We start from the raw sequence: 12,586 nt of genomic DNA on the forward strand, positions 1-12,586 counted from the left end.
CAGGCGGACAGGTCTGTAGTTCCTCAGATCCTCCTTCTGGCCCTTCTTGTAGATGGACATCATATTTGCTAACCTTCAGTCAACTGGGACCTCCCCAGTTAGCCAGCACTGCTGATAAATGATGGAAAGTGACTTGATGAGCACTTCCGTCAGCTCCCTCAGCACCCTTGGGTGGATTCCATCCTGCTTCATAGACTTGTGTGTGTCCAAGTGGTGCAGCAGGTCACTGACCATTTCCCCTTGGATTATGGGGGCTTCATTCTGTTCCCTGTCTTTCAGCTCAGGAGGCTAGGACCCCAGAGAACAACTGGTCTTACTGTTAAAGACTTGGGCAAAGAAGGCATTAAGTACCTCAGCCCTTTCCTCATCCGTTGTCACTACGTTTCACCCCTGCATCCAATAAAGGATGGAGATTCTCCTTAGCCCTTCTTTTATTCCTAATGTGTTTATAGAAACTTTTTTTATTGTCTTTTATGGCAGTAGCCAGGTTAAGTTCTAGTTGGGCTTTGGCCCTTCTAATTTTCTCTCTGCATAATCTCGATGACATCCTTGTAGTCCTCCTGAGTTGCCTGCCTCTTCTTCCAAAGGCCATAAACTCTTTTTTTCCTGAGTTCCAGCCAAAGTTCTCTCTTCAGCCAGGCCAGTGGTCTTCCCCGCTGGCGTATCTTTTGGTACATGAGGGCGGCCTGCTCTTGTGCTTTTAAGGTTTCATTCTTGAAGAATGTCTGGCCTTCCTGGACTCCTTTCCCCTTCAGGACTGCCTCCCAAGGGACTCTGTCAAACAGTCTCCTGAACAGACCAAAGTCTGCCCTCCGGAAGTTCAGGGTAATAGTTCTGCTGACCCTCCTCCTTGCTTCTCCAAGAATCAAAAACTGTTGTTTCGTGATCACTACGCCCAAGACAGCCTCCAACCATCACATCACCCACAAGTCCTTCTCTGTTTGCAAACAGCAGGTCCAGTGGGACTTGTGGCTTCAGGACTCAAGACGATTCATTAAAAAAAACTTGTATTTTGAATACTGTTCTCAAAATACTCAAAATCTGCTTCTTTAAGGGAACTGGATGCTTTTACCTTGGTAGAAATCCTGCACAACGTGGATTTAGAACAGCAACAGCTACACCATAAATGTTTAGGACATTGCCTCATTTTTAGTTCTGTTGAGTCATCTGTTCATAAGCTACATTTTTTTTTAATTAATAGGATTTTAATGAGTTTAAACCTGCCCCTGAAGATTAATTCTTATGTAGTTTGTCTTACAGAGAGGATTATTCCATTTGTGAAGTTTTGATTCTTCCTGATTTTGTTTTGCAGTTCTGAAAAAAGCCGTAGGGGCAATATCACAATAAAATGTCACAGATTGAAGTTATTTGAATGTCTTCATGCACTTGTGGTTTTTTAAACGTACTCTTTTTCTCCTTACTGATAGAATGCAGCAACTTTTGAAGATATTGAGAAACCAACATCAACTTACCAGAAGACCAAGCCGATAGAAGCTGGTAAGGCATTGATCCCAAATCCTTTCTTTGGAGGTGATAATGTTCAAAAGCCCGGGATATTACTGTTGATAGAGGAGTGCTGAGTAAGAATCATCTAGAGGGAACTGCTGTATTTGCAAGTCTCTAATAACCTCAACTACTCTCTCCCACCTCCCTTTAGAGGTTGTTTTGCTTTGTTGGGGTTTGTTTTGGTTTTTTTTCCTTGAGGATCATCAGAGTTGAGGAAGGGAGAATGAAAAAGCATCAAATTGGAGAACAGACTGGGTAGCAGAGCAGAGCAATGGAGATTGTACCATGAAGGAGAGAAGGAAGAAGCGTTGCAGAGGTTTTTATACAAGAGAAATGTGGTGCACAAGGAGTTTGGGCTGGGAAGGGGAGAGGGAGAAAGAGGAATAGAAGAACTTTCCTGAATGGGCTGTGAGCTCGGAGAGCAGCAAAGCAGAAAACTGTTCAATCCTAGGAGAAATTTGTACAAAAACCTCATTCCAGGCTACCTTTATACAGAACCTTTAACAACAACATTTGACTTAATTTTTTTAAAATGTTACAGTTGCTAATAAAACAAGCAGCATCCGAGCTAACTTTGAAAACTTAGCCAAGGAAAAAGAGCAGGAAGACCGAAGGAAGGCAGAAGCTGAGAGGGCACAGAGAATGGCCAGGGAGAAACAAGAACAGGAGGAGGCTCGAAGGAAACTGGAGGTCAGTAAGATTCAAATCCTGTTTGAGCAGTGTGTCTACTGTGTTTCAATGCAGTGCTGGGAGAAAAGAGAACCTTTTAAGAAAAGATACTTTTCTTCTTTCCAGCTAGGCTTTAAAGCTCTCTGTATGTTTGGCTGTGTTTGTACCTGTGCTTTACTGGTTTGCTACTCCAACCTTCTGTGAGCGTGCACCATATGTGTGTCAGGCATCAGATAGGGTGATAGTAACAATAATATATATTTTTTTTATTTAGCCTATCCCAAAATATGTATGCTAGTTTTGACCACTAATCTTTGCAGCCTGACCTTTTCCTACTGTACTTCTGCCTTTTGGTAATACCGGATTCCCTTGGGCACAGAGGAGCTTATAAGGGCAGACACATGTGGTCCTCAAAAGGCCCTGTATGAATGCTCGTTCAAGAAGTTTAATACCATGGTGATAGCTGGTGATGCTGATTTTTTGGAACCAGTGTTGTGGAAGATGGAGGTGGTATCACCCATTGGTATAGCACACACCCATGAGATTAGGGGAAATAATCTTCCAAATATTAACTGAATCTTAGTTTGGGAATTAAGAAAATTAGTTTGGCATTGGCATGGTTAAAAGCTTCATGATTTTTGTGTTGTTCTTAAGCAAAATAATTCCAGGAAATGTTTAGTCAGAAACTACATCTTACGCAAATGCTATAAAGCAGATATTTGGTGAAACTGTCCTGCTGAGATGGAAGGACTAGTGCCTTAATAGTAACTTGTCCTTCACGTCTTGTTCATTTGCTTTTGTTACACAATGCCTGAGGTGCCTTATCATCAGTCATCCTGAGGGGCTGCTCTCTGCAGCTATTTAACCTTTCGTGCAGTGTTTGTCCAGAGCCTCTGTGACAGTTTCCCTTGTGGTCCCATGCTGTTACACTGATATCATGGCCTCATACTTGAAACCCAATGACTGGTTTCTCAGATGTGGTAGGTACTTCCCCTTAGCGGGATGCTGCTACAGGATGTCAGGGTGTTGTCTTCATCCCGTTCCCTCAGTATGGTCTAATTCATCACAAATTTAGACTTGATGTAAATAATTTGTTTTACAAGTATGAAAAACTAAATGCATGGTAGGCTTACAGTAACCTAGCTCTGATCTTCCTAAGCTAAGGAAAATACACTGTGGTGAAACTGCACGTTACTTCACATTAACTAAGCTAGCCTAAACCAGCATGGCTGCTAATGGCATCGCTCTCGAGCTACCTTATTCTTTATGCCAGCAAAGCATCTGTATAGTCACACAAAAGTGGAAAATTACCCCTAACAAATAAAACATCTCATTAACCCGAATCAGTTCCCCTGCCTGGTTCAGTGGTTTGGCTTCTCAACTCTGCTCTTCACAGGTGTGCAGGCCAGCGCTGCTTCTGAAATAGCTCTGTGGTTTTGCTGTGCTGAAACTGTATGGCTCATGTATCATGTATAGTTTGACGTCTGAAAACTGCTAACTTATTTCTGAGTTGTGTTTGAAGTTTAGGAAATTTTAGCTTTATGGGATAAATTAAATCTCTCCATCTAAAGTGTTGCTGCCTTGGTTTTTTTTCTTTTTTCTTTCAGCTTATCACCTCTCTTGCCTTATGACTTCAAGATGTACAGTGTGAGCATGTGTTCACTGCATACATGTATCACAAGATGAATGGGAGTTCATCTTTGTGTATCAGTGATTTCTTCTAATGCTGCCTTTCATCCCTGTGGACTTTGTGGACTTTAATACCTTCCCCCAACCACTGTTTGGGTTTCTTTACTGTCCTGGAGAAAAACATGTTACACCTTTAACACAGCATCTGCTGCTCTCTTAAAGCTGGGAGAGGAAGAGATAAAGCTGAAGTTGAGAATTCAGTCTTTTCTATTTGATAAGGTCAGCGAGCCTGCTCCAGGGTGCCGCTGTGAATGTTAGTCAACTTGGACTGCTCTGTGTCATCTTCAGCATTGGCACCAACCTCCAGCATGACAGAAAAGTTGAATGTTTGCCTTAAGGAGAATCACTTGGTTCCCCTTTCCTCAGAGCAGTAAAGCTGAAATGCATCCAGTCTGTATAGTTGCTCTGGGAGCAATTCAGATGAGGAAAGTTGCATGCCTCAGCAGTTGCTCACTCGGAGCCACAGCAAAATGCTATCAGTGTGTGTCACCACCTTCCTCTGGTGTAGCCATTCAGCTGGTAGCCCCATAGCTCCTCTAGCTAGTGCCAGGCTGTCTCTTGCTCCTGAGCTACTGTCTGCTGTTCCCAGCATGTTCCAGTGTGTTTAAGCTTATGCATCACCAGTGTCTAGGACTAATACCTAGTTGTTTCCCTAACAAAGTAATTTTTCACTCCTTATCCTCCCCAGTCCTTGTTCTTGCCAGCAACGCTGCAACTCTAGTCAAAGAGCTGTAGTCCCCCAGCTCTGGTGTCTGTTCCATGGGGTGATGAAGAATGGGAACGAATATTCTTTTTGAACACAACCTGGAGACAACCTTGAGGTGTACATTGCTCTTGAAAGTGCAGCTTCACTCCTCCTTCAGGAGATCTGCCTTTTCTTGGCACTTGGTTTCCTCTGTCAGCACGTTGGATCTGGATAGCGTTAGGACTTGTGACTTACCGGCAAGCAGCATTATTATCTTTGCAGGATTTAATTTGGTAGCTACTTTTACAGTTCTCCAAATAAGGAAGAACCATGATGCAGGTTGATGGATATCACAAGTGTCACATTGTTAATAAGGCTATTTTGCATCCATGAGATCACTTTGGACAGCCCTTGCTTCCAGTTACTGCTGAGAATTGCTAAGAAGTATCAGTCCCAAAGGAAAATGGACTTTCTCAGCATTCATCCTGCTCTTTCATTTTTTTTCTCTGAGGTGCATATTTGCACCTGACAGTAACTCCATTCCATAATCACTACTTCTGCTTCACTCTTGGACAAGGCGTCTGGTGGTTTTAGGACTTCTTGGTTAGCCTATCTAAAGCTTCTTAGGTCATCATCAAGAGCTGATGGTAGTTTCTAGGCAACACTCCTCAACTGAGGACTGTTACTTCCTTACTTTGATTTGGTTGTTTCTAGGGGATTCTGCAAAAGACCACCCCCTGTAAACAGTGCAGCCCATCCTTGAACACCTGAGTCTTAAAGAGAATGTTCTGAAGTAAAAAACTTTACTCATTATCACAGAGCAATTACCAGCTCTCAGGTGGTAAGAGTTCTCTTGTTGCAGGATCCCAGGGTACTTTATCCTCAATGCAGTGCTTCACCTCTTGGGCAACTGCCTCATGAAAGTGTTTCTCTTCTAGGGCTTGTGGCAACTCTGATACCTCATACTGATCTTTTCTGTATGTTTATGTTCCCTCCGTCTTGACAAGTAGGGATATCGGTATATTCTAAAATACTGTGTGATTTCATTGCACCACAGTTCCCTTTGTTTGTTTTTTGCTCTGCACCTTTGCTACAAGGAGATTAACGTTCCTCAAGATGCAAGGAGGTACTTCATGTGATGGCAGCTGTGTCTCCAGGGGCATGCCCTTTATGTTCCCTCCGTCTTGACAAGTAGGGCAGGTGGTAAGAGTTCTCTTGTTGCAGGATCCCAGGGTACTTTATCCTCAATGCAGTGCTTCACCTCTTGGGCAACTGCCTCATGAAAGTGTTTCTCTTCTAGGGCTTGTGGCAACTCTGATACCTCATACTGATCTTTTCTGTATGTTTATGTTCCCTCCGTCTTGACAAGTAGGGATATCGGTATATTCTAAAATACTGTGTGATTTCATTGCACCACAGTTCCATTTTTACAAGGAGCAGCAGCTACGTGCCAGTGCTCTGGAGATCTGGTCCATTTTGAGGACAGAGCTTTCCTGCTTTGTTTATGAGTGATGCCAGTATAATATGGTTTAGGAGAGATCCTCTGTTCCCTCGAGGCAGCAGTTGCCCTAAGCGATAGGTGTGGGGAGAACAGGACTCTCTGAAGTTCACACATGTCACTCTTTCAACTCTGATAGATGAGCAGTCTTGCAGTCCTCAGTGAGAAGTGGGAAATCTGCTCTAGTGGCCATGTGAATTTTTTTGAAAGGTTGCACAGCTGACACAGAAAGTATTGATGCTTCTTTTTCAGAGAAGATTTGTGTCCAGCCTTGGTCTTGGGGATGACCCTGAGATTGGCCAAGTGGACTGGTGCATGTGTTTCTCCAGGTACCTCTGCTGCCAAGTGCTGTGGTTAGGGTAAGGCAGGACATCATCCTGTTGGCTCTCATTGTCCCAGTGTGGCCTGTGCATTTTGGTACTGGGCCACCTTTGCCTTTCAGTGACTTCCTCAGTTCTCTCCATCTGACCTGTGCAACAGTTTGTCTGTCTCGCTCATCGCAGTCTTGAAACAATCCACTTCACGCTACAGATGCTGAATGGCTCTCAGTTAGACTATTCCTATTCCAACCCAGTTGGAGCCATTTTTTTAACCAGTGAGAAGGAGATGACTGATCATACGTATCATGCCAAAGTAGTCAGGCTTTCTGCTGAGCGTTCCCTTCCGTTGCATGGGTTTGTAGTCTGGACTGAGTGGGGGTAGAAGTTCAGCTTCTCCATTAGCTCTCTTGCCATTCATTTTGTGTGATCACACACTCTTAAATAAGATCTGTGGATGAAGGGTGGTGAATTTAGGCTTTTGTTGCCCATTTCAGCTTTTCATTGAGGTTTCCTCCTGCTGAGGGAACAGTTCTCCAGAAGGCTTTAAATGTAACACAGGTTCTCATGAGCCATTGAACTGTTATGTCTTCCCCACCCCCCTCCTTTTCTGTCTCAAAAATTACTTTCTTTCTTTACTGTTATTTTTGCTGTAAGTGTGGGTTAAATTCAAGCCGTTATGCTTGATTTTTGTGTGCTTCATCAAAGATTCTGTTGCCTGGACACATTTGAAGTTTTTTTCCAAAGCTGGTATTTAAACTTCACCATAACCAGATGATCAATGTTCTTCCAGACTGAACATCTCTCTGGTTAATTGTGTGATTCTGCAGACAGTGAGGGAGGATGAGGTTAAGGGGAACTGAAATGGCACTGGTTGCACTGCCCCTTGCTCACAAGCTGAGCATGAAAAGGGGAGGGATGCAAGTCACACCATCCACAGATACTGTAAAGGGTGGAGATGGACTTTGACTTAAATGAACTTTATTTCTTTAAGTAAACTTCCTTGCACAGACAAAAAGTTCTGTCACTTTAAGAAAGTATGTAGGCATACATACTCCCACAATGGGAATGTACATATGGACTGCGTTCCTTCAAGAACTCTGTTTACTGGTAATCCTTTTTCTGTTTTGCTTTTCGCATGTGTCACACAGTGTTCAGGGAGCTCTACTTTAACTGCTGGTTTGAATCGATGAGTGATTCATGATTTCGCTAGCCTCTGCTACCTTAGAGAATAAGGCAGGATGCTCTTTCACGTGGAGCATTTCAGTGTGGAAGAAACCCTGCCTGAGGGGGGACTGTGCAATTTAAATGTTTTATGGCAATTATGTGGCTATCCTAAACTGTAGTCTGGATTGCAGAGACCCATTTCCTGGGACAAATTATTCAAACTGTTGCCATGTTTGACATTGTTAATGGATTGATACTACTTAATTTGTCCCCAAACTTAGATTTGACTTCTAATAAACACTTTGCTGGTGCTTTTTTTATCTGTAGCACAGGAGTTAAGAGAGGGGGAGGACTGTTTGCATCAGGACAGATTTGATTTTTTTTTTTTTCCCCGGAAAGGACAGCACTGAGCTTTGAATTGTCTTCAAAGCTGGCCCTGTTCTCAAGACGTGCTTTGCTTTCTTTGTTAGACGTATTTTTTCTGAGCTGTGACAAACAAAGGAAAGGAAGGATTGTTTTTGTAACAGAGTCCTATCACTTCATCTCTGGACCACAGTTTCTCCTGAGAATCCTTTAGGGAGTTACAGCTTCATGGACCTAAGCAAGTGGAGTGCACAGTCTCCCATAACATGTATTCTCTCCTCTTTTTTACAGTAAAGAAGGAAATTTGGCCCTAGATGCACAGTTTTCTTATCTCTTGTGGTAAAGAGAAGCAAAATGAAATAGCTAGTTGACAGTCTTTTTTAAGTCATGCAAGCAACGTAGCATCTTTTTTGCTATGGTATCCTGGCTTCCTAATGAATGGCTTTCTAAAGATGAGTGTGGATTTGCCCTTTGATTCACAGGTGGGGTGGCACAGTGTGGAATGCTTGAGTGCCAAAACACTTGATTCAGATCTGCATTCTTTGTGTCGCAGAATACAATAGCAATGCTACTTTTATTTCTGCCACATGGAACTCTTCTGAACATTTTAATCCTACATTGTTAGCATATAGGACCTAGTTTTATCTGAGCTATTCAGTCTTGCTTTGACAGGTGTTTTGCAGTCCTGCAAGAGCTTGCAGGATCATTTCTCATTAAAGATAACGTATCAGTTTTATAATTAGAACATGCAGGCTTTGGGTTCTCTAAACTTAGGCTAAAATGGGACATGAGGCCCAGCCAGCTCATGAATAGAACAAATATACTGAACACAGAAACCCTGCAGCTTCTATGGAAATGTGCCAAAGAACACTGGGTACTCTGTTTTTAAACGCATGCATGCATATGTACTGTGCAGTTTTTGTTTTTTCACTTTTTCTCTTCTGCTGTGCTGTATTTTGAGGCTTTACTGTACAGCTGGTCTAAACCTTCAGGCAGGTCTAACGATCCAGCCAGTCCAGTCCTCTTCTGCTCCCTGCTCGCATCAGTTTATTGCAGAATATGCTGTCTGTCTTTCTTATTGGAGGGTTGTTTCTTCTTCAGTGTCATGACATCAGTGATTAAACTGCACTGAAGTTTTTCTTTTCTTCAATTTAGGAACAAGCTAAAGCCAAAAAACAAACTCCACCACCATCTCCTACCACGCAGCCAGCTGAGCAGAAGGCACCCTCAAGCCCAGTCTATGAGGTTTGTTAGAATCACTTTTAGTACCTGGTTTTTGATCCTAAGTGTAGGAACTTTTTTACAAAACCCTGACGAACCTCACTTGTGTTTCTGCAGGATGCAGTTTCCTATCAAGCAGACTCTGCCTACAAGAATTCCAGCACAACATATTCAGCTGCGCATGAGCCAGAGCCCAGCTACAAAGCTGCAGAGTCGGACTACCAAGAAGCAGGGAGTCAGCGAGAGGCAGAATATGAACCAGAGACTGTGTATGAAGTGGCAGGGGCAGGAGACCATTACCAAGCAGGTAGAGTGTTTGTTTCTGATATGAAACCCTTTAAGATAAAGATTATTTCCTTCTGCCACGACTTAATGAATAGTTGTGCTGATAGCACGCTGTCCTGGTTTTCTGAAGTCTTAGCCTGATGAGACTTTTTAGATTCTTCACCAACAAACTTTGATTAGGAAATTAAGATATGGCTAGAGCAAGGTTGAAATTGCTTAACTTTTGTGAGGTGATGTCAGAATAATTACAGTGCTCTCTAGGGTATCAGTTCAAAAAGAAATTTAGGAGTAGCCATTTCCACCCTATGTAATGCAGCTCAGCTGGAGAAGAAAGCACAGAGATGGAAATGAAATGTGTGTTGAGCCAGTGCTGGCCTACCAAGCAAAAAATTCTGTCAACAATTCTTGGACTTTGAAATTGATGGGATGTGTTCTGTGCTGGTAAGGGAGTAAGGATGTCTGAAAGTAATGAAATTGCAAGAATTAGGTTCTTTTGAAATCCTGCTTTTTGCACCTCTTCTGGTTACTCGATGAGGTGTGAAGAATGAACCTGCTTGCTCTGGTACAAGAACCTGGGGATTTTAAACAGGCCCCTTTTTCCCCCCCAACATGCACACTTAACTTGGATTAAAAAGTCTCTTAGACAGTGATCTTGGGCTCAGTTGTTGTTCTGTCATATTTTACAAAAGTGTTATAAGGCTGATCATTTTTATTTTATACTATATTAAATGCCTACTTGTGAACACTTCCTTTCAGGCTTTAATTGTGTGTAATTTAGGGAGAAAATCCATTTCAGAAGGAACGTCTGCTAAAAACTTGCATAGTTTGTTCCCTGCTTCCTATGTGGGTTAGCAGTAGAATTAAAGGAGGAGCACCATAGAAAAGAACTGGGGGTGTGTAGGTAGTGTGCTTCATGCTTTCAATTTTTCTCTTCTCTGTAGAAGAAAATGCTTATGATGAATACGAAAATGAACTTGGAATTACAGCCATAGCCCTTTATGATTATCAAGCTGGTAAGCAAAGCTCTTGTTTTTAACCTTGTCTTTGAAAACTCTGTTCTGCACAGATAAGTCTGGATTTTTCCTTTGCCTTTTATCTTGTAGTCTCTTGTAGGAATATATGAAATTAAGATATGAAGAATTAGAGATTCAGTGATTTAGCAGTAGCGTTTTGGCACTTTTGAAAACTACTAGCCACTGTTTCTGGAAATGGTAGGAGTTTTCAAAATCTTTTTTAACCAAGTGTTAACACTATTGTTAAACCCTTGGTGTACATAGTGGTTTAAAGTCTTGACTGGTGAATTCTGAAGAGAGATCAAGGAACTAAAGTGGTTCTCGGTGTGTTAGGTAGCAATTGTTGCTCTAAGTTAGAAACGCACCCAAAATGCAGTAGGTAAGAACCGACTACTTCATCACTCCAGAGAATGAGAAAGCGTCCGTCTTTACAGATTGTCCTTGCCTAGTGCCCTGCTTCAAACAACCTGATGGAAGAGAGGAGAGCGATGGGTGTCTCTTATTTTTAGCGATGTTGGGTTGATAGGTGAGATTGTTGTGTGGGGACTGCTGCTGTGTGAATACTGAGCCTCTTCCACTCTCTCTCCAGCGGGTGATGACGAGATTTCCTTTGACCCAGATGACATCATCACAAACATAGAAATGATCGATGACGGCTGGTGGAGGGGTGTCTGCAAAGGCCGATATGGGTTGTTCCCTGCAAATTACGTGGAGCTGAGACAATAAAGACTATTGTCTACTGGTTATGCCTTAATTCCCCAGTCAAAAAATCTGACTTAATACACTACAAATCATGATGCTTTTCTGAGGATGGAGGGGTATATACATATTGCTTTTATATTTAATACTTTGCTGATGCTTTTTAAAATGTTTATGCCACAGAAATCGCTAATATATTGTAACTACTATGTTCTTCACTATGGCTCTTAAAATTATTTTCATGCATTTGGAAACATTTCTTCTCTGCCAAATTAGCAATTGTCATAAAAAGCCTTCTCAAGGACAATTAGCTGTCTGTTGTAATATTGCATGTTTTACTCATAAGTGAGCGGATTTACTTAGTGTTTAAGTCTAGTTAGTCTTCCACTAAATGTTTCCAGCTAAGAAAATCATGGCTATGCAAGTTATTTGCATTTCTACTAAGCGGGAGCGGGGAGGACTGGGAAGGTGTGTAATTTTTCTTTTCTATTCCAGATAGTGCTTGAAAAAGCAAAGAGAATGCTTGAAAGTTGCAGCTAATGGCAGTTAATCAAATACTGTCCAATATTTATGGAATATTAATGTTATGAAGGAAACAGTCTGGTTACTTTTTCCTTCTGTTTACAGTGAAGTTCCTTGACTCTCGCATTGATATCTTCCCCCCCCCCTTTTTTTTTCTTTTCCCCCTAATCCTGCTCCTCCTGCTCATGTTATCCCAGAGGAGAGCTGCAAACACTCTAGCACCGATTGTTTTTTTACAACTTTCTTTACATTTTGTTTTTGTTTCACCCTCCTCTTTCCCAGGAAAACTTGGAAAAGTTACTATAGAAGTGTTGAGTTCCACTCAGCAAGATTCCTACTTGTTCATAGGGAAACTGGCATCCAAATCTATGTGACTACCTGCAGGAGTAGTCTCATTGCTTTAGATGGGAGAAAAAAGGCAGGATGGAATTGCAGTTGTACTCTGTGTGTAATACATCATACAGGGAACGGCCTGCTGTGCAGTACTGACATTTTATGTAACCATATTTGAGTCAAGGAATGTTAATACAAGTACTTAGATTTAAAACCCGTATAAATGGTGTCCACTTTTAAACCATACAGGAGACAACTATACTTTTTTGTATGTTTGATAGAAGCTGCCGGTAATGTTCTACTAAACAACAAAATTAAACCTGTTCTTTGCCAAAACTAAAACTGAAATTCTTGTCATTCTAGAAAGGTGACTGCACTGCAGATTTAGGGTCCCTACCAAAGATAGCAAGTTGCATCTAATAGTGCCCGTGTTCAATGTATGTCCTGTCTGTTTCCACCTTCCGATCAAAATCAGAATGGCAGAACTGGTGTAGTAGCTAAGAAAGAATGCAAAGAAATCTTATAAACTCTAAATTTGGGGCAACGGAATATAGAAGACCTGTATAAAATGGTAAAATGTATAATGTATCTAGGAAGAAGGCATCATGATGAACCGATT

The 12,586-nt window shown here is 41.8% G+C and overlaps 1 protein-coding gene across 1 annotated transcript; it reads left to right on the forward strand.

Annotated features, from left to right (window-relative positions):
• Positions 1–1,427: 1,427 nt before the first annotated feature.
• Positions 1,428–11,581, forward strand: LOC104166181 (src substrate protein p85-like; the record flags this gene model as incomplete). Its single annotated transcript, XM_009706026.1, has 6 exons — positions 1,428–1,497; positions 2,048–2,196; positions 9,050–9,139; positions 9,233–9,422; positions 10,342–10,413; positions 11,003–11,581. Coding segments are annotated over 6 exons (708 nt in total), but the record flags the coding sequence as incomplete, so codon positions are not given.
• Positions 11,582–12,586: the final 1,005 nt, after the last annotated feature.

This window comes from Cariama cristata, unplaced genomic scaffold, assembly GCF_000690535.1.
Source record: "Cariama cristata isolate BGI_N322 unplaced genomic scaffold, ASM69053v1 scaffold8798, whole genome shotgun sequence".
Taxonomy (NCBI): domain Eukaryota; kingdom Metazoa; phylum Chordata; class Aves; order Cariamiformes; family Cariamidae; genus Cariama; species Cariama cristata.